General features: G+C 46.1%; 1 protein-coding gene across 9 annotated transcripts in view; it reads left to right on the plus strand.

Moving 5' to 3' along the window:
• Positions 1–21,775, plus strand: part of ASCC3 (activating signal cointegrator 1 complex subunit 3) — a 1,498,074-nt gene that overhangs the window by 71,676 nt on the left and 1,404,623 nt on the right. For all 9 annotated transcript variants that reach the window (XM_029595363.1, XM_029595357.1, XM_029595354.1 and 6 more), the window contains one exon: positions 11,348–11,498. In XM_029595363.1, the coding sequence (XP_029451223.1) occupies positions 11,348–11,498 (151 nt within the window). The remainder of the gene's footprint in view (positions 1–11,347; positions 11,499–21,775) is intronic.

Consider the following 21,775-nt stretch of genomic DNA (forward strand, 5'->3'; position numbering starts at 1 on the left):
ATAAGACCACTACAGATACTCCAAAACACAGCGGCAAGAATTTTAACTGGAAAAAGCAAAAGAGACCATATCACCGAAACCTTAATAGAACTACACTGGTTACCCGTTGAACAAAGAATACAATTCAAGACTTTATGCACCATACATAAATTAATACACGACGAAAAAGCGGAGTGGCTGAACACAGCCCTACGTGTTCATACCCCCCACAGAAATCTGAGATCAGCAAACAAAGCACTGCTAACTATTCCCTCAGTAAAGACGGCCAGACTAACACAGGTAAGGGATAGGACCCACAATATGGAACAATATGCCGTTAGAAATCAGACTACAAAGTAACATCAAAACCTTCAAAAAAAGTTTAAAAACATGGGTATTTAAGCAAGCATACCACAAAGAGAACTGAGAGCAGAAAAACAGGGAAATTTTGGTTGTAGTTAGTCTAGCTCACACTCACACACCTTGTCTCTTTAAGTGTGTGCCTCTCATTACTTTATCCTAAAACTATTCTTTTTTTTTAAACAACAAAGAACCAAAATAAAGGAGTACAATATATCATAACCGAGTAAAAGGAAACTGGACATGACTTATAACACTCACCACATTATATTTTTTATGAAACTGTTACAGTAAATTAACGGCACCTGTTTAAGAGTTTAGAATTCCAGATACTGGATCTAACACACAGTTTTTGTGCCATATTGTAAACCGTTGTGATGGCACCGCTTAACGACGGTATAGAAAAGACTTTAAATAAAATAAAATAAATCTCTTTTTGAGGTGCATTTCTTGAACAAATGCAATGGAAGTTCGAAAGTGCAGTAAATCAGAAAAAAGAGAGTGGCGCTTTTTGGGAGAATTTAACCCCTTGACATTAAGGGAAAGAAGATTTAGGGTGGTCATGACTAAGATGGATCACCCACATGCACTGTGTTGGTGGCTGTAACTGAAAGGCCTCTCAGGCCAGCCAATCTATCTCCCCCCCCCTGCCAGGAGTCCTAGAGTTCTGGTACTGTCTATAAAAGATATCCTACATGGTACCTCGTAGATATTCCTGTCCCAACTCATATGGTGTATTATATATCTCGACCCCTGCATTCCCCCTGTGCTCTCCCGTTCCCCGGACAGCTAGAGTCCTATCATGGCACCCAGCTGTCTCACTATAAAGGGAGGTAATCATCCCAACAATGGCCCCTTCTACCTGACAACATATGATCCTATTTTGGAAAGTATTGTATTATATATGCTCCCCCTTTCATAACATATGTAAATAGCCAAGAAACCAATAACGCTAAGAGTGGCATCAGTTATACTACTCATTTTGTTGAAAAGAGCGAACCTTAACAAAACAACCATTAGAACATCAGTACATAAACATTATTTGTAATACTTATCAGAAGCGGTTGCTTTGCTTCGGAAAGGTAATAAGAAGCAAGTAAGTATGTTCTGTTCATGTAAGGTCGCGGTTGTTATGCTGGCCCGGGTTACGGCGCAGCCGTTTGTCCCCTCTTTGTACCCTCTGCCAGCGGGGCGGCTCTTCCGAGTTGTCGGTTGTATAGCACCTGCTGCCTCTTCGAATCCTGGGTAGCCTGCTTCCTTGAAAATTTTTGAAGCCTCTGATAGCGATTTTATTCGGTATGTTTCCCCCTTCAGGGAAAAACTCATCCCAAACGGATAAAGCCAGCGATACCTCACATTTTCTTTTCGCAGGCAATCTGTGACGAGTTTTAATTCTCGCCGCTTCCTGATGGTCATGGCAGAGAGATCAGCGAAAACCATAACATTATGGCCTTGCCACTTCCACGTGGCTTGTTTGCGCGCTTGCATCGCTACTTTATCTTTCACTGCAAATTCGTGATAACACGCTATAATGTCCTTCGCTTGATTGTTATTTCTAGGGCCCAACACTCTGTGGGCGCATGCGATTTTCACTGTTAGTCCCCATTCTGGCACTGGCGAAGTGGAATTTTCTGCTAGAATCATTTCACTTATTTGAGCCACCACCAGCACGCAGTCTTGGTACTCTGGGGACTACGGAATGCCCAGAAATCTTAAATTTTGTCTCAGGGACCGATTCTCAAGGTCCTCAACTTTTTCCTAGAGACTCGCGACCTCCGACTGTAAAGCTTGGAGATGTTCCCCAGACCGTTTGATGTCTTCAGTATTCGCCTCCGCTCGGGTCTCCACCTCGAAGATACGTCGGCCGTGTTCCGCGATGTCGCCTTGCAGCTCCTCGATCGAGCTCATGATGTCATTGGTATTTTGTAAAATTTCAGCTTTGTCAGCGAGCCATTGTTTCATGTCCGCCTTTGTGGGGAGATCACCATCGTCCGATTCAGGGATGTCCGGTATCCCTTCTCTCTCGCGGTCGTCCGACTCCGCCATCATTAAGTCTGGGCCTACGGCCTCTTCGTCCCCCGTCGATTTCTGGTATGAAAACTTCTTGAAGTCGATAGTTTTCCGCCTGCTCGACATCAGCATCGATAGGTGTTGCAACGCTGAGCAAGGTAGTAATTTTTGGCCCGCAGATGGTTGCAATGGAAGGAGATTCTTTATAGTTGTCAGGAGAGGTTCACATTTAGGCAGCCATTAGGTAGGATGACGTCACTTCCTCCTCTACCCATAAAGATTTTATTGTGCATTTGTTCTTGCAGGATCCTTATCCTGTTGAACTTTATGCCATTCTGGGCATAAAGCGTGCCCCCCCCCACCAAGTCGCTCCTCTCTATCATTGTGCATTGTGATATAATTTGTACCCTTGTATGGCACTATCCCAATGGTTATTCTTCTACAGTGTCGCTGAGATGCCAAGTCTATCTCATAATTCACTGTTATACACTCTAAATCTCCCATCATCTTAGACTTCTGGCATTGGCATACAGACATTTCAAGGTGTGGGAATTTTTTTTTTTTTTTGTATTAGCCTACTTTTCAGTTGACGGATAATTTGGAATCTTTTAGCTCAGGTGATTCTTTATAAGCACATGGACTACTTTTGCTTCTATCGGAACCTCTCTGTTGGGATGCCCTAATTCTCCTGCTTCATTTCTATCCTTTGAAGATACCTCCCTTTGAACCATGTGCTTCTGAGCGACTCTATTTCCCATTTGTTCTAGTTTAAAAACTGTTCTATCTTCTTTTTAAAGGTAGGCACCAGCACCCTGGTTCCACTCTGGTTATGGTGGAGCTCTTCCCTTTTGTAAAAGACTCCCTCTTCCCCAAAAGATTCCCCAGTTCCTTACAAAACAGAATCCCTCTTCCTTGCACCATCGTATCATGCACGCATTGAGTCTCTGGAGCTCTGCTTGCCTCTGGGGACCTGTACATGGAACTGGGAGTATTTCAGAGAATGCTACCCTGGAAGTTCTGGATTTAGCTTTCTACCCGAAAGCCTAAATTTGGCTTTCAGAACAACCCTTCCACATTTTCCTATGTTGTTGGTGCTTTTATGTACCACAATAGCTGGCTCCTCCCCAGCACTGTCTAAAATCTTATCTAGGTGACTCATGAGGTCTGCCACCTTTGCACCAGGCAATCCTCGTGCCCTCCAGCCACTGAGCCATCTACGTTCCTAATCGAATCACACACTTTGATGGTCGACCTAACCCTTCCCTCCTGGGAAGACACATCCTCTGTGCAAGAGGACAGTGCATCACCTGGAGAGCAGATCCTTGATAGTGGATCACTTCCTGTTGCACCAGGTTGATGCTGTCCGACCAGGAGACTTCCTCTTCCAGGGCTGCCAGACTGGAGTTGGGATTTGGCTACTATGTCCCTGAAGGTCTCATCTATAAACCTCTTTCTTCCTCAGCTCCTCCAGGTCTGCCATTCTATCTTCCAGAGATGGTTCTTGTTCTCTGAGAGCCAGGAGCTCTTTGCACTGGGTGCACGCATACACTTGTCACCAGCAGGTAAAAAGTCATGCATGTGACATTTGATGCAAAAGGCTGGAAGGCCTCCCTGTTGCTGCTGGATTGTTACCTTCATCTTAATTTTGTTGAATTCTTAGTTAAGTAGGTTGCTAGGGAGAAGGAATGTGTAAATAAGAGTCCTTTAAATTTATTGATGTTTTCAGTATTAATCTGATAGTGACTTGCAATGGGATAAGTATTTTACACTTTTGATAAGTCTAGTGGCAATCCTGTGTTTTAGATAAAGGCTGATTGATTTTTAATGTGAAAATATCTCCTGCCTATAAATCAAAGGGTGGGGGAAGACATTATTCTACTGTAATTGTACATTGTTTTATTTGCTTTTAATGTACAGCTGTATTTTATTATGCTTGTAAGTTTATCCGCTGAGATCTGTGGATTAGTGGAATATAAATTTTTTTAAATAAATAAACATACACACAGACAAACTCTAAGCCTTTTCCTACCCTTTGGCTTGCCTTTTTTTTTTTTTTTTGTATAATCTCTTTATTGGGTTTTTTTTTTCCAGAGATATAACATATGTACATCCTCAAATTACAGAAACCAGGAATCATTCAATCCACTCCTTGTTATTCCGTCCCCCACCCTCCCCCCTTCTACCCTTAACCTTGACAACCAGCTTATGGGCCGATACAGTACAGTGCGCTCTGGGTTTGGACGCGCGTTTTCGATGCGCTAGCTTTACCCCTTATACAGTAAGGGGTAATAAATAGCGCGTCGAAAACGTGCGTCCAATCCCCCTGAAACTAATAGCGCCCGCAACATGGAAATGCATGTTGATGGCCCAATTAGTTCTTCACGCGCGATACAGAAAGTAAAATGTGCAGCCAAGCCGCACGTTTTACTTTCAGAAATTAACGCCAGCCCAAAGGCTGGCGTTAATTTTTGCCGGCACCGGGAAAGTGTACAGAAAAGCAGCAAAAAAACTGCTTTTCTGTATAACCTCCAACTTAATATCATAGCGATATTAAGTCAGAGGCCCCAAAATTAAAAATAAATAATTTTTAAATCGGCCAGTGGCCCGCGGGTCGGAAGACGATGCTCAATTTAGCTGGCATCCGTTTTCCGAACTCGTGGCTGTCAGCGGGCTCGAGAACAGACACCGGAAAAATTGAGCATCCGCTGTCAAACCCACTGACAGCTGCATGTCCCTAGCGTCCCTTTTTACCGCTGGCCCTAATTTGCATCTTCTTCCCCCCTGAATCGTGCACACAGGAGAGTGGGTGCTTGCCTGCTTTCCCGCGACTTTTACTGAATTGGCTCGTTATTTAGTACAGTTACACTCAGCAAGTTTAGTGCAAAACAAGAACATAAGCAAGTCTTTAGCACATCTTTCTATGCATGATTTTCCATTACTTAATCCTTTGGGAGGGTCATCATCCTATTATTTTAAATAAGTTTACATGACTTTTGGGTACCTTGTGGAGCAGAGGGGACCAAATATCCATACATTTTTGCTTGGAATTTCCAGGTAGAGGGTCCACCGACTTAGCTTCGAACAACAATAAGTATAACATGTTGCCATTCCACATACCCATTGTAGGCGCAGTTTCTGCCAGCCACTGGATGAAAATACATCTCTTTGCTGTAAGAGCCACTTTTAGGAGTAGAGGCTTGTGGGCCTTTGGGCATATGATCTTATCTCTGTGTACTCCCAGCAGACAAAAGGTGGTGGACCACATTAGTTTGATTTTCAAGTATGACTGAAGGTAACCTCTATAACTTCTGCCCAGAACTGCGATATTGTAGTGCACTCCCAAGGACAATGTAGGAATGAGCCCTTGGGTTTTTACATTTCAAACTGTATGAGAATTATGTGCTTTGTATGCTTTTATTTGCCAAGAGTATATCCTATATACACCTTAATTTGCATTTCTTTAATCGTCATGGACTCCATAGCTGCGCTTGCAGATTTCAATCCCTTTAGTAAATCATTTTTGGTAATATTTTCATCCAGGTCATTACTCCATACCTCCGTAAGAGATTCTGCCAACTTATAAGAGGTGATGGAATGCAGAAATCTATACGCCTGAGACATTGAGATTTTCCTTGTTCTCCCCATATGTAAGAATCTTTGAAAGAACCCTTCTTAGCCCTTAATGACTTCTGAATATAACTCACAATTTGATGGTATGTCAAAAAGTCCATATTCTGAAACCTTAAGCATTCTGTGCAATACATCAGTGAGTGAGGCTTTCTAATCATTGATACAATAATGTGTTCCTGGCCGGGATTTCTGGATTGCCCATAAATGGAAGGCAAGGGGAGATTTCCCATAGAAGCCCGAACAATGTGCGAAGGAATTTCCAAACTTTTCATATTGCTGAGGAAGACACAAATTGGCTTATTGCATTTGGGAGAGCCCCTTTTGGTGCATGCAATACATATTTTAAATGGAAAGATGGAGCATGATTAGCTGCCATTCTCATTATCATCGAGGTAAGGGAGTTGGCTAACCACTAACCTAAATTTCCCAGTTGAGCCGCCATATTATATTTAATATGGGCAAAGTTCAATAACCCCTCAGTTTTGGGATAACACAATTTCACCAGTGAGAATTTTGCCCATCTCCCTCTCCATATAAATTTGGTAGAGCAAGAGTTTGTGTTGAATATCCTGTCTAAGAAGTGATACCATCTAAAGAATATACAAAAGTTTGGGTATCAAGACCATTTTTAGCAGTGCCGTTCTCCCCATTATCGATTATAGGTAAATCTAGCCACACTGTTGTCTTTTGCCTGAACTCCTGAACTAAAGGTGTGATGTTAGTGACGTTACCATTGAGATGGATCTTTATGGATAATAATACCCAAGTATTTAATCTTTTCTTTTGCCCATCGAAGTGGAAAGTCTGTGCCACCTCGGGAACCCCCTCCATCAGGTCTGACCACTCAGGACTTCCAGGAAGAGTTGGACCGCAGGGTGCAGTCGGCGGTGCTCAAAGCGCTACAGAGCCGGCCCCCATACCAGAGTCTGAGCTCCTACTAGTGATACTCATGCCTCTGCTGGATTGTCTGGATGACCTTCTCGGCGTCCTACCGATGCAGCCAGTGCCCGAGAGGCCTTTGATGCCTCAGCGACCACTGATGCCCTCCGCCGGAGCAATCCCGATCATCGGGTCCTCTGAGGAGGATGAGGCCTCAAGGACTGGGCAACCTCGCTTGCAGTTCCCCGAGCTGCCGCCAAGCTTGCTGCAGCCGATACCCCCTCCTTGCCGGGGGTTCCTTTGGTGCCGTTGGTGCCCCACAGCCTCTGTTGCCCTCGGCGCCTGGGCCCCAGTGAGGAAGAAGAACCTTATGACCCATGGGGTGATGACTCTACGGACTCACACTGAGTTCTCCAATGACTCCCCTCTCAGAGCCTTCCCCCCCCCCCGAGGAGTGGCGTCCTTCTCCGAGCGAGCTTTGTGAGGGCAATGGCGGAAGCCATCCCTTCCACTCCTTTCGGAGGAGGACAGTGCCTTTGGTCAGTCAGTCCTGCGCAACTTGTTCCAGGCATGAACCCAACTCTCCTCTCGTGCTCCTTGTGGGACCAGACCACCCTCTGTTCACCCACGATGCCACAGTTGTGTTGTGCCCGTTGGCACCTTGTTCGGCCTCTGTGGGTCCCCTTGGTTGAATGGGGCAGTCCGGAGCTTTGTAATCACCCACATATGAGGACTACCATCCTGCATGTCCTAGAAGAAAACGCAATTGCTTACCTGTAATAGGTATTCTCCTAGGACAGCAGGATGCTAGTCCTCAGGAATCCCGCCCGCCTCCCCACAATGTTGGGTTCACCTTCGGTTTTATTTTTCGCTCATATTTTGCTATGTTATGAGACTGAAGGGGGGCTCCTTCGGATGATGTCACCCACATGTGAGGACTAACATCCTGCTGTCCTAGGAGAACATCTGTTACAGGTAAGCAACTATGCCGACTCTGTCGAAGCTCACCAGCTGCGAGCAATGGCTTCTGTTGCTCAAAGACATCTGCAAAGCTGCAGCCTGGTTGTCGGTGTCCTCCTTTATGCCCAACTAATGTCTCGACAACCTGTCAAAGACTCATAGTAAATTTTGACAAGTCGTTTTGTGTAGTCTACTCTCCATGGTGGGGCCCAGGTTGCTTATTCAGTAAAAGCTTTGCTGCAACCCTCAGTTTGGGACTCCTCACATGTAATGACTAATTCAGACAGCTTATCTATGGAAATGGCAAGTTTGCTTACTATAAATGGTGTTTTCCATAGATAGGATGAATTAGCCATAGATTGCCCTCATGCAACCCTGGTGAGACAATTACATAGCTAGAAGTAGTTCAGATATAGATTGAGGAGACTCACCAAGGTAACATCCACGCGAGAACTCCTGCACAGGCTCAGTAGAGCTCAAAGCTCTACTAGCTTGGAGAGATGAGTCCGTTAGGTACTGCTGGATGACATTACCCACATTTAATGGCTAATTTCTCCTTATATCTATGGGAAACACCATTTATAGTAAACAATCTTGCTTTACTTCAGTTTGTGATGTTTCTCCTGGATGGTGTGCATTTCAGGTTATGGCATATGTGAAGGAGTGGCCCTGTTCCCCCTCCTTAGCTGGTATGGGACAAGGCATCTAGCCTGGTGGGCTGAGGCAGAAGAAAAGTGCTGCTAGCACTGCAGAACACTGAAATTTTAAAGTTTGCAGGCTCAAAGAAGAGCACCCAAGAAAAAAATTTGAGTTGTCTTTAAACAGAGTGTGGTCTGCGGGGCCTCGAGAGAAGTCAGGTATAGGTTTAGAGCAGGCAAAGAAGGCGTACTCCGCTTGGAGTTAGGGCTCATACTTAGTGAAGTTAGTACTGGAAATGCAGGAGTGTTTTTTTTTTTCTTTTTAACCTTTGCACTGAAGTAAAAAGAGAGAGAGAAAAATATCGGTACAGGGAACTTTTGAATTTGACAGGGCAGAGCCCTGAAGACAACTTCTGTGCTGCCCTCCTCTTCCCCTGAAAGAAAAGGGAAAGTTTGTTAAAAATTGTTATCTGCCTTCAAATCCTCCTGGAGGGACAAAGGTAGTTTCAGGAAAGCTTCTTAAAGCACCAGTTTCCTGCACTAAGGATAAAAAAAAAAAAAAAGCTGGAAGCACTGTTTGCTCTCATCGCCTCCTGTGCAGAGGAGAGCTTGCATTGCCTGGAAGCAGGAGAAGCACAGCAACTATGTGAGTCAGTTGACTGGTGTTGCACTCTCCAAGAACAGAGACTGGGAGATGTATAAAGAAGAGAAGGATAGCTTGATCAAGATGGGCCATGGGCCCAAGAGAAACATGGATAATAGCCCAGAGAGAACTACTGCAGAGATGCCAGTTGAAGACGCAGGGAACGCAGAGAATGGTGCTGTAGGGCGCCAATAAAGATATGCCTTGGCGAGTCCAGGGAGAGGGACAGTGGAGAGTGCTGAGAGAGGCGCCACAGAGGCCAGAGGGAACACAGCACCTGAGTGGGTCACTGGACTACAGCTCAACCCTTCAGTGGGACTGCACTCTAGAAAGAGCTGAAAGCAGCAACTGGGTTAAAGCCAAAGCAGACCCTTAGTGGCAAGAGCCCATGGAGGAGAATGCAACTGAGCAGGAGTGCTAGAGGAATGAAGTGAATAACTGATACCAGAAAGCTCATGGTGGAGCTTCATAGCCTTGCTGGGAAGGAGTGACAGAGTTCCTGGAAGGGGGCAGTACAGAGTGACCTGCAGGATGCAGCACCAATTAGCCTGTGGAAGATGGCATCTAGGAGCCAGAGAGGGGCATGTCATAGAAGGCTGAGAGAGATGCTGCAGGCTGGCCAGACAGAGGTATTGCAGAAGGGCCCAAAGGAAATGCTACAGAGGAGTCAATGAGACACTGCAGTATAGCCAGAAGGGGAGGCACTGCGAAGGAGCCTGCGAGAATCACTACTAGGGGCCATCCACATGGAATCCAGGGAGTAAGGCTGGGGAAGGAATGGGCCCCAGAGCCATCAATGGACTCATTTAAAGGACTGGAGATGCATAGTGGGCAAAGGCCGCAGTGGGTGGTGGTGATAGTGCTATTGGGGGTAACACTAATGTGTGGGGTGAGCTGACCCTAGAACCTTGACTCCAATCCTGCCTGGCGGGAGGCCAGATGAAGGAGATTGGGGATTTGAGGCACTTCCCTGGTTGGGATCCAGGGAGAGTGAAAAGGCTCTGACCAATGGGTCCAAGCTGAGGGGGCGGGTATGTGAAGGCATGGCCCTTTTCCCCCTCCTTAACTGGTATGGGAGCAGACATCTAGCCTGGTCCACCTTAAATCCTACGTGGGGAGAGAGCTTTCTGGGCGAGACCCTACTAGGAGGGGAATAAGATGGTGAGCCCAGCTGGGATCAGGAAGCCCTGAGTCTCCAGGAGCAGAAGCTTCTTGACCCTCTCTGGAAGTTTGAGTTGAGTACACTGCAAAAGTAGATGATCTACTGGTATGCTTTGCCGATTATAGTAATAAAAGTTGAAATTGCATGAGAAAAGGCTGGAGTCAGTGTGGTTCCTGCTGCAGCCCACAAAATTTCAATCATTCATCCTCACAAGGTATTGAAGGCTGAGGATGGTTCTGTTATGTAAGGCACATGAGCATCCATTTCTGTGCTAAGTTGCTCTCTTGAGTGAGTTCTAAGTTGTCCAGACATCCTTTCCTAGGAGGAGAGCAGTAAAAACTTAAGCTCAGAAATAGCAAAAAGCAGATGTATAATTTTTAAAGGAACTGTAGCTACTTGATATACAGTTTCACAGATTGGTAGAGAGGACAAGCAAAGGCTGCCTTATCTTAAGATCCTTTTAATTATGGCAGCATGGGTTCTACCACTCATGAAATATTTTTTCTTAGTTTTCCTTTTGTCTTCATTGCTGCTTTTAGAGTTAGGCCATGTAAGTGGTTTGTGTAGATTTAAATAAGGTAGTGTGGTGACTGAAATGTGGACAAAATGCTTTTTGCTTCTTGCCCTTACTGTGAACAGGTATTATATTGGGAGTGTGTTCATTTGGCTGCTTCCACCCAATTGCAAATGTTGGCAACATTCAGAGAGGGGCTCTGTATATCTGTAAAGGGATAATGAGTCTTGTACATTGTAATGAAAGGGGAGTTTATTAATTTTCTTCCAGGTTTAGACCACTTTTTAAAGCAAGTTTAAAAAAATCAAAAAGCACCATTAATCTTGATGTGTCTGACTCTCAGAGCTGTCCAGATCTGGTGCTGAATAACAGCAAAACATGATTTATTGACTGGTCATTCTCATTTAAACATAAGATGTCATTTTTGTTCTCCAAAATTACCAAATGACTGTCAGTTTTTTCCATGTCCCAAATGTCGGTGAGCTGAGCCCTAAGTTCTGGCCTGCAGTACCTCTGAATTCTGGTATGGTGCCATACATACTTTTAATTTTCCTTTTTTCCCCCTTTTCCAGAAAAAGAGAGCAAAGTTACGTGAGTATGCTTTGCATTCTGACCTTACATGGAAGAAGATTACTGAATTTGTCAAGGACAATATTGAGAATAAAGAAGAAACGGCTATAAATGGAGACTTGAAAGAGATTTTACAGTCTGCAAAACAAATTGGTAAGTTATTTTTGTGCCTGTTTATTAAATTGGAGAAATATGACTTTATTAATTAAATTGCAGAGCATACGTTTGTTGTTTTTGATTGATATGTATAGATGTGCTTTGTAGAATCTGTAGGAAGAACCTGATTCTGCTGTTCTTAATTTATTTATTTGCAGCTATTTTTAATCCACTCGGTTATCAGACCTCTGTTCTGGGTGGTTACATCATTACATGCAAAATTTAAAAAAAAAAGTTAAAAACATCTTAAAACAGCATAAAACAAACAAGGGTTCCATATAACATCCAAAAGCCTTCTAAAATAAATGAGCCTTTACCTATTTACGAAAGGCACTATAATCCTGTAAACTGCCTGATCTTCTCCAGTAGGCTATTCCACATTCCAGGCCCTATTCATTGTCTCCAGGAGTCTCACCATAGCAACACCTGGGATTGATAATAAGGAAGTCTTCTATGAATGTAGGTGCCTATTACGTGCATACTTAGACACCCCTGTCTTCAGATAATCCTGGCCCTTCCTCTGAATTGTCCTAAAAGTCAATGATGATATTTTACAATGTAATTCTCTGATTGACCAGGGAACCGGAGTAATATGATCCCTTAAAGGGGTCCCAGTCAACAATCGAACAGTTGCATTTACTACTAATTGCATTGCCCTGAAGTGGCAACTTGGTAAACCCACATATTGGGCATTGCAATAATCCAAGGTCGAGAAGGCAAAAGCTTGTATTACCACCCTAAAATCTTCCTTAACTGTAATGTATTTCAGCCATCTCTCAAAACCGACGTTAATTTGATAGTTACCATCCGCCCAACGGGGCCACGTTTCAGACCAAAAGGTCTTTCCTCAGGGCATATCAGCCTTATATATGCCATTGGGAGCTTTGTCAATTCCTTGTCATGCAATCATTTTATCACCATCCCAGATGTTCCTCCAAGTGCCTCCGATTTCAGATTCAAGATGCCTCATTCGGAGGCACTTGAAGGAACATCTGAGATGGTGATAAAATGAATGCGTGACAAGGAATTGGCAAAGCTCCTGACAGCATATATAAGGCTGATATCCCCTGAGGAAAGACTTTTTGGTCTGAAACATGGCCCTGTTGGGCGGACGGTAACATTATCAAATTAATGTGGTTTTGAATGTTTAGAGAGCGCATACTTTATATGATTCAGTTAAATGAAGTACAGAGCTTTCAGCTCCATTGTGGCAACACTATCTCTCAAGTGTTATAAAAACATCAAATTAAAAAAAAAAAAATACCGTTGGATATACAAGGATATGTTTGGATATATGAAGTCATTTTTTGGAAAAATCTTTTGAAGATTTTTAAATGTTTTGCACGCTTAAATAAATAATCATCAAAAAGGTTGGTGGTGGATAGTTCGTGATTATAAAGTTAATGCACATTGCCTGTAGTTTTGTTTCAGGGCATTGTCACCTGGATACTGGCTTTCCTCCAAGCTGCATCACCTCTAAATAGTAGTGGTGATGTCATGGTGGCACAAGTGTTCTCTGCCTCCATCTGCTGGTACAGTGTCAAAATCCACCTGTATGGATTGGACTGGTATAGCAGGACTAATGGAACGAATTTAGTTAGTGTCCTTGCCATTGGTCTACCTTAGACAGCTCACTCCAATCATTCCCTTAACAGCTAGCTGACTGCAATCATCTTCTAGAATGTGCTGCGAAGAAAAACGAGGGCATACCTATTAAAATTATCAGGTAACAAGTTTAAAACAAAAATGGAAATACTTCACATAGCATGTAGTTAATTCATGGAGTTTACTGCCACAGGATGGAAGTAGTGTAGCCAAGTTATAAAGGGATTGAGAAAACTTATGGAATTTAATTATAGGGTAATAAAACCAAGCTACCCCAGGTCCAGGCCACCTTTAAACCATGACTACTGGAAACTGGAAGGGTACAACAAGAGATGCACTTCTCCACTTAATGCCCTGCTTTCTGTAGTAATTTTCTTACAAAAACAAAAAGGTACTGGTTTTAAACCAGCAGCTGCCTCCAATTTCATGATGTAAAATATGCTAAAAGCAGTTCCAGTTTTATTAAATATTTATAAAAGTAAATTACATCTATCAAACTTGAAATTATGGCTTGTGTACAGTGGTATAATTAATGGATGATTTCTTAAGTTATAACTGCTGGGGCTGTGACCCTTTAATCAGAAAGCGGAAGCACTTGGGAGAAATTATAATGTTGGTTGGAGGGGGGTGTGGGGGGCAGGATTGTATGAAGAATAAGATTGGTACCTAAAGTTTTAGAGAGAATTTATTCCTCTTCGTAGTCTAGATAGCCTCCTCAGATTCCTTCCCTTTAAATCTGACTTAGCATTACTGGAGGGTTTGTCTATTTTTATTTTTAAACATTTCTGCAACTTAAACTCTGCTTCCTTTTAAAACTGACTTTTTAGTAGGCTGCTAAAAAAAAAAAAAAAAAAAAAAAGTCTCCTTGTACTCTGAGTACATTAGAGCTGTATTAGCAAGGTGAAATCCAGCTGGGCATGCACAGTTTTTCAGCCACATCACAGCTCCTGTGTGTGCAGGTCTGAGCATTCCAAGATTAGACAAGCCTTTTGTTAGCAAACTAATAAGAAATGATTTTTTTCCTTCTTACCAAGAAAAAAAAGTGTATAATGAATTAAAATGGAAGCCTTTAAGTTATGCTGAATATTGTTGGACAGCTGAAGGAATAGTGTTTGGGAAAAGGGATTGAAACAGCTCTTTTGAAAGAAATGTATCATATAATATGCTGGATACTGTTCTCCCAACTATCTTGCTTGATTGGGTTACACATCATTGACTTGTTTTGAGTGCAGCGGTGTTGTGCATAACAATGGGAAAGCTGGTTTGTTTCATTGTGTTATGGGGGAAGGAGGACAGAACTGTGGAAACAATGTAAGAAAACCCTGCTTTATAGAGCTTTTACAAATGTTAAAGTGAATTTGGAGTATTTAAATTACAGCCCGTGATGGGGATAAGGGTGAGTGTTAGTATCTAAAGGCTGTCCCTTTCAAATACCGTGCAGTACACAGTGTACAGTTTTCTCTTAAGGGTCTGCCAGGATTTCATGATAAGCACATTCATATCAATTTGAAACTTGGCACAAGGCATCACAACATCATGACTACTACTATTTATCATTTCTATAGTGCTAGTAGGTTCATGCAGCGCTATACAAATGCACATAAGAAACAGTCACCTTTCTGTGGAATTTACTATCTAGTTAAGACCCTCATGCAGAACAAATAAGTTTAAGGCATTTTTATTTATTGTTCAGAACGGATTAAAATCAACAAGGTTATGATCAGAAGAATCAGGATATGGGCTTTAAAATGACCGACTGGATTAGAAACTGGTTGAGTGTGTGGTGGCTAAGGGTAGTGTAAATAGAGCTCTTTCCGAGCAAAGGGGGATGTTACTATTGGTATGTTGGAGGGATTGGTTTTTTAGTCCAGTTCTGCTAACTATGTTCAGAAGCAATATTTATTTGCATGATTTTCTATACCGACATTCGTTTAGAAACATCATATCTGTTTACAATTAACATGAAGGTTAGCAACAGTGCTTTACATTTGAATACAAAGGAAGACGAGTTGAAACTGAAGAATACAAATTAAAACTGGATAAAACAAATTGAAAAGGAAAAATACAATACAATATGAAACTGAAGAGTACAAATTTGAAACTGAAGAATACAATAAAGTTAGCATAACTAATTAATGAGATATAGAAGAGAGTACTTATTTAAAATATAGCAATAAGAGATTAATTAAATGAGTACATATAGTGAAATAGCAAAGGTGCATTACATTTAGAAACTGCAGGGGAAATCCAGTTAATGCAGAGAATTAAGGAAATATTGTACAAAATGAGGCTGAATAACAATTAATAAATATAGGGAAATATAATATTATTTGAAGTTCTGTGCAAATAATTATAGATAAGATAAGGATGCAGGGGGAGCATGAATGGTGAATGGATGAAGAATATAGGGGGACAATCAGGGAGGAGGGTTCTTACTGAAATAGTTGGGTGGGGGGTGAATTAGGAGAATGCTTGTGAGAAAAGCCATGTTTTAAGTTTCTGTTTAAACTTTTTTGTACATGATTCTTGTCGAAGGTCAGGGGGCATATTATTCCAAATTCCTGGCCCTGCTATGGACATGGTGCGTTCTTTGGTCATTTTAAGTAAGGTGTCTTTGTGAGGTGGTGTGTGTAATGTAGCAGCATGTTGTGATCTGGGTGGTCTGGAGTGTTTGTAGAAGTGTAAAGAATTGTTGAGCCAGCGCATATTTTCAGTGTATAGGGTTTTGTGTATTATGGATAGAGTTTTGTATTTTATCCGTTGTGCGATGGGGAGCCAGTGTAGTTAAGTATGGGTGTGATATGCTCTGATCTGCATGTATTGGTGAGTATACGTGCAGCAGCATTTTGCAGCATCTGCAAAGGTAGGATGGTCGCTTTGGGGAGGCCGAGGAGCAGGGAGTTGCAGTAGTCTACTTTTGTTAAGATAAGGGATTGTAGAACAGTGCAGAAGTCACATTGATGGAGAAGGGGCTTTAATTTCTTTGGAGTGTGTAATTTAAAATAACCATCTTTTATAGTGTTGTTAATGTTTCTTGAGATTTAGCTGGTTGTCAATAGTGACTCCAAGATTTGTTGAGGACAGTAGGCGAAGTATTGGAAGTGTGGTTTCTTTGGGGAGATATAAGCATAATTTCAATTTTATCGGTATTAATAGCAAGATTAATGCTCACGAGGAATGAGCTAATGGCTGCGAGGGCAGTGTCCCAGATTTTAAGGGCATTATGTAGGGAGTCTGTGATGGGGATGACTATTTGTACATCATCTGCATAGATGAAGTATGTGAGGCAGTGTTCAGAAAGCAGGTGACAGAGGGGAAGTATATAAATGTTAAATAGGGTTGATGATAAGGCAGATCCTTGTGGTACCCCATGGGATAGATTATATGGTTGGGATTCCATATTCTTGAAGCTGACTTTATATTGTCTGTTTTTAAGGTAAGACTCGAACCAGCGGAGGGGGGGTGTTGGATATGCCTATATCCTTGAGTCGGTTGATAAGTGTATTGTGGTTGATGGTGTCGAATGCTGCAGATATATCCAGCATGGCTAGTATAAAGGCGTGTCCTTTGTCTAGTCCAGTGAGGAGCATGTCTAAGAGCGCAATAAGTAGGGTTTCAGTACTGAAGTGACGACGAAACCCAAATTGTGAGGGAGATAGAATGTTATATTTTTCTAGGAATTCAGTAAGTTGAATATTTACTGTTTTCTCGAATTTTTGCCAGAAAAGGAAGGTTGGAGATGGGGCGGTAACTGGCCAGGTCCGAAGTGTCAGCTTCAGGTTTTTTAAGGATGGGTTTAATGATGGCTTGTTTGAGGGAGGTGGGGACTTCACCGAGGGTAAGGGAGAGGTTAATGATATTGGTAATGGGTGGTGCTGTTATTTCAGGGATGTTCAGGAGTAGTTTAGTGGGAATAATATCACTAGGGTGTGTAGCAGGTTTAATTTTTTTAGAATATTCTCAATTTCAGTGGTAGCAGTAAGTTTGAAGGTGTTGAATATGGCATTGGAATTGATTTAATTTTTGTGGGGAGGTTATTAATTGAAAAGCGAGTTATAATTTTAGCTATTTTCTCGTGAAAGAATTGTGCTAATTTGTCACTCTTAATTTTCGCATCTTCGTCAGGAATGGGTGGGGGGATGATTTTAGTTAAATCAGCGACATAAGCAAAGAGAGCATTGGAATTGAATTGCAAATCATGGGTTCTTTTAGCGTGGAAATCTCTTTTAGTGTTAAGGATTTGTTGACGATATTTATGGAGGGCGGATCTATAATTGGTGAGTCGGGAGGGTGTTGGGTCTCTACGCCAAATTTTTTCTAGTTTTCTGAGTGAACGTTTCATGGTTTTTAATTCAGGAGTGTACCAGGGTTGCTTATGGGTATTGGAAAGGTTCCCTGTACGTACTAGGATCAGTCCAGACCGTGGGTTATGTCCCCCGTCCAGCAGATGGAGTCAGAGCAAACTTCGGAGGGTGCTGACATATAAGCAGGTGCACCCTCCAGGGATCCTCAGTATCTCTCTGACTCCAGCAGATGTGAGCGGGGGAACCTTTGCTTCCCCAGTTTGTGGCTTCTGCTCCACTTTTTCTCTCATTTTCCTTCTTTCAGGACAGGATCAAGCAGGCCTGGGTTCTTAAATTAATAAATAGAAAAAAAAAATAAATTTTTTTCTCACTTTGAGGGAGTCTCTTTGAGCCCCTGCCCGGGTCTCACAGCCCTGGTTAGCTTGCCAGTGGGACTGTTTTTCTTCTTGCCTGCCCTTCTCTCTCTCTTCTCTCCGGCGGTAAGTTTTTTGCTGTCTTGTTATTTTTTATTCACAGCTTCGCTGTCGGACGGCACAGGGGGATGCTGGTGGGGCCAGCCTCTCCCCTTCGGCGCGCCGCGATTCGGACCCCTCCCCCTCGGCCCTGCAACGTGTACATTCCCCGGGGCCGCGGCAGCAGGGAAGTCCCATTCCCCTGCTGCTCCTGAGGGGAGGGTTGGTCGAGTTGAGCCTGGGCGGACGAGCCCGCTCCTCCCGCGGCGCGGATTCCTCCGATCCGGTCCTCGGTGCTGACGCTGAGGGGATTCTTCCTCCCGGGCGCGCGCCATGCAGCGCCTTAAGGGATCTCCCGGCGCCGACCCGGGGCAGGGCGGATCGCGGGATGTCTCCTCCGGTGTTGGTCTCCCCGGGGGGGAGACCAGACCAGCTCCCCCGACTTTTTCGCCGCCAGGCTCGGAGCGCAGCGGCACCAGGGGAAGGGCCCCGCCCCCTTCTTTGGCGGGAGCGGCGGCCATTTTGGAGCTGGAGAGCGCCTTTGATTCTGATGCTGAGGAGTCTCAGCATGGTTTTTCGCCGCGGTTGCGGCCGATTCGGGCTCCATCTTCCCCCCCCATCACTCCGGGCCCCCCCAAGGACCTTTCTCTCACCGTTCCTCCACCGGCAGGGGGGTTTACTGCGGATTTTGTCCTCCTGATGCATCAGGCGTACCTCCAGAGCCTGCAGCCGGCGGGGGGGGGGGGGGCACCAGTCGGTGGTCAAGCAAACCCCATGCCCGCGAAGATGCCCCGGCTGGTGGGGGTGGGGGGGGCCAAATCAGCTCCCACGGGGGGCGGCCATAAGACGCTCCTGGCCCTTCCACCCAGCGGAGCGGCTCTAACGCAGGATCCTGGGAGTGACCCGGCTTCGACGGCTGACGATGACTCGCTTCTGGCAGCGCACCTGGAGTGTGACGACCCGAGGGTGCTCCGGATTTTCCGTAAAGAGGAGCTGTCTGACCTCATCCCACACGTCCTCCAGGAATTGGATCTCGACCCGCCCGTCGAACTGCCGGGGCCCCCGGCCCCCTCCGTAGCCTCAGCGAGCTCAAAAGGGGACCCTGTCCTGGCGGGCCTACGTCCCCTGGCGCGAACTTTCCCAATCAATGAGTCTTTCCTACACCTTCTGGTGCGGGAGTGGGACACGCCGGAGGCACCGCTCAGAGTTGGCAGAGCGATGGACAAGCTCTACCCTCTCCCTGGCGATTTCCTGGACCTGCTCAAAGTACCCAAGGTCGATTCGGCAGTCTCTGCCGTCACAAAGAGGACCACGATTCCCGTCACAGGGGGAACGGCCCTTCGGGTTATCCAGGACAGAAAGCTAGAAGTCTGCCTCAAGAAGATCTTCGAGGTCTCGGCGCTGGGGGTCCGCGCAGCTATTTGTGGCTCTCTTACCCAGAGAGCCGGTCTTCGGTGGGTGCAGCAGCTCCTTACTTCACAGCAACTGCCACCAGAGGAGGCGGCGCAAGCGGACCGTCTGGAGGCCGTCATTGCCTACGGGGCCGATGCCCTCCACGACTTACTGCGGGTCCTGGCAAGGACCATGGTTTCGGCTGTTTCCGCCAGGCGCCTATTGTGGCTTCGGAATTGGGCGGCGGACGCTTCGTCCAAATCTAGCCTAGGGGCTCTACCTTTCAAGGGTAGGTTCCTTTTCGGCGAGGATCTTGACCAGATCATCAAATCCCTGGGGGAAAACTCCGTACATAGGTTGCCCGAGGACCGCCAGCGGTCATATCGTCCGTCTAATTCCTTCTCCAGGAATCGGTCCCGCTCTCAACGGCGATTTCGGGGTTCCAGGCCTCAGGGTCCGAGAAACCCCTCAAACAGGTCTCAGTCATGGACCCGGTCCTTTCGTGGCCGTAGACCACCCAGGGACTCGTCAGCGCAGGGCGCCTCCGGCAAGTTCACCCAATGATGTCAGGCCGGTCCACTCCTCTCTCCCGAGGATCGGAGGACGACTAGCCTGGTTTTACGAGGAGTGGGCCAACATCACCACGGACCAATGGGTCCTGGATATTCTAAGGCACGGTTACGCTTTGGATTTGCGGCATCTCCCCAAAGAAAGATTCGTCTTCTCACCCTGCGGGTCAAGTCACAAGCGCCTGGGAGTACAAAGCACGCTGGACCGGCTCCTAGCCCTGGGGGCCATCTCACCCGTCCCCGCCGGAGAGGTGGGCTCGGGTCATTATTCCATCTACTTCGTGGTGCCCAAGAAGGATGGATCGTTTTGTCCCATTTTAGACCTCAAGGAAGTCAACAAGGTCCTCCGGATACCCCGGTTCCGCATGGAAACCCTTCGCTCGGTCATCGCGGCAGTTCATCAGGGGGAGTTCCTGGCCTCCCTGGATCTGACGGAGGCCTACTTACACATTCCGATACGCTCGGCCCATCACAGGTTCCTCCGCTGCAAGATACTGGGGCAACACTTTCAGTTCCAGGCCCTCCCCTTCGGGTTGGCGACGGCACCCAGGACGTTCACCAAGATCATGGTGGTCGTGGCGGCCGCGCTCCGGCGAGAGGGGATTTTAGTACACCCTTACCTGGACGATTGGCTCATCAGAGCAAAGACCTTCTCTCAGGGGCAGCAGGCGGTCGACAGGGTGGTCGATTTCCTACAGTCTCTCGGCTGGGTAGTCAACTTCGGCAAGAGCAGTCTCCTTCCGTCTTGGCAGCTGGACTTCCTCGGAGCGCGCTTCGACACGGCTCAAGGCAAGGTCTTCTTGTGGCCGGACAAGGCCCAGTCACTGAGGGAGCAAATTCTCCACTTTGCCTCTCTCCCAGTTCCAACAGCGAGGGATTACCTGCAGATCCTGGGATCGATGGCCTTCGCCATCAACCTGGTACCTTGGGCCTTTGCACACCTGAGGCCCCTACAAATGGCGCTACTCTCGCGGTGGAAACCGGTCTCGCAGGACTATCAGGCGATACTACCTCTTCCGCCGGCAGCCAGGCTCAGCCTTCGGTGGTGGCTAGACCCCAGGAACCTGGCACAAGGTTGTCCTCTGGAGTCGCCGGAGTGGATTGTGGTCACTACCGATGCCAGTTTGACCGGCTGGGGGGCCGTGTGTCTCCGAAGCTCGGCCCAGGGGCAGTGGATACAGGAACAGGCGTCCTGGCCGATCAACCGCCTGGAGACCAGAGCAGTCCGTTTGGCGCTCATTCAATTCCTGCCCCTTATCCGGCAACGGGCGGTCCGAGTTCTCTCGGACAATGCGACCACGGTAGCCTACATCAACCGACAGGGAGGCACCAAGAGCCCGGGGGTGGCCATCGAAGCGGCCCGCCTCATGGCCTGGGCGGAGCGGTTCCTCGACCGCCTGGCGGCCTCCCACATCGCAGGCGTGGACAATATTCAGGCGGACTACCTGAGTCGTCAGATGCTGGACCCCGGGGAATGGGTTCTCTCCGACAAGGCAATGTCGATCATCACTCGGCGCTGGGGAACACCCGCCATGGACCTCATGGCAACGTCTGGCAACGCAAAGGCCCCGCGGTTCTTCAGTCGGAGAAGAGACTACGGGGTGGAAGGAGTGGACGCCCTGGTGCTACCCTGGCCCCCTCATCTTCGGCTGTACGTCTTCCCCCCGTGGCCTCTGGTGGGCAAGGTGGTGCGGAGGATAGAAGATTATCCAGGGCAGGTCACCCTGGTGGCTCCAGAATGGCCGCGGCGCCCGTGGTTTGCGGATCTACTCAACCTGGTAGTGGACGGACCTCTGCGATTATCACACCTCCCGCGGCTGCTCCATCAGGGTCCGGTATTTTCGGACCAGGCGGAACACTTTTGTCTCGCGGCTTGGCTTTTGAAAGGCAGAGTCTCCTGCGCAAGGGATACGCAGTCACCGTGGTGGACACTCTTCTCAAGGCACGTAAGA

The sequence above is a fragment of the Rhinatrema bivittatum genome, chromosome 3 (assembly GCF_901001135.1).
Source record: "Rhinatrema bivittatum chromosome 3, aRhiBiv1.1, whole genome shotgun sequence".
In the NCBI taxonomy this organism is placed as follows: Eukaryota; Metazoa; Chordata; class Amphibia; order Gymnophiona; family Rhinatrematidae; genus Rhinatrema; species Rhinatrema bivittatum.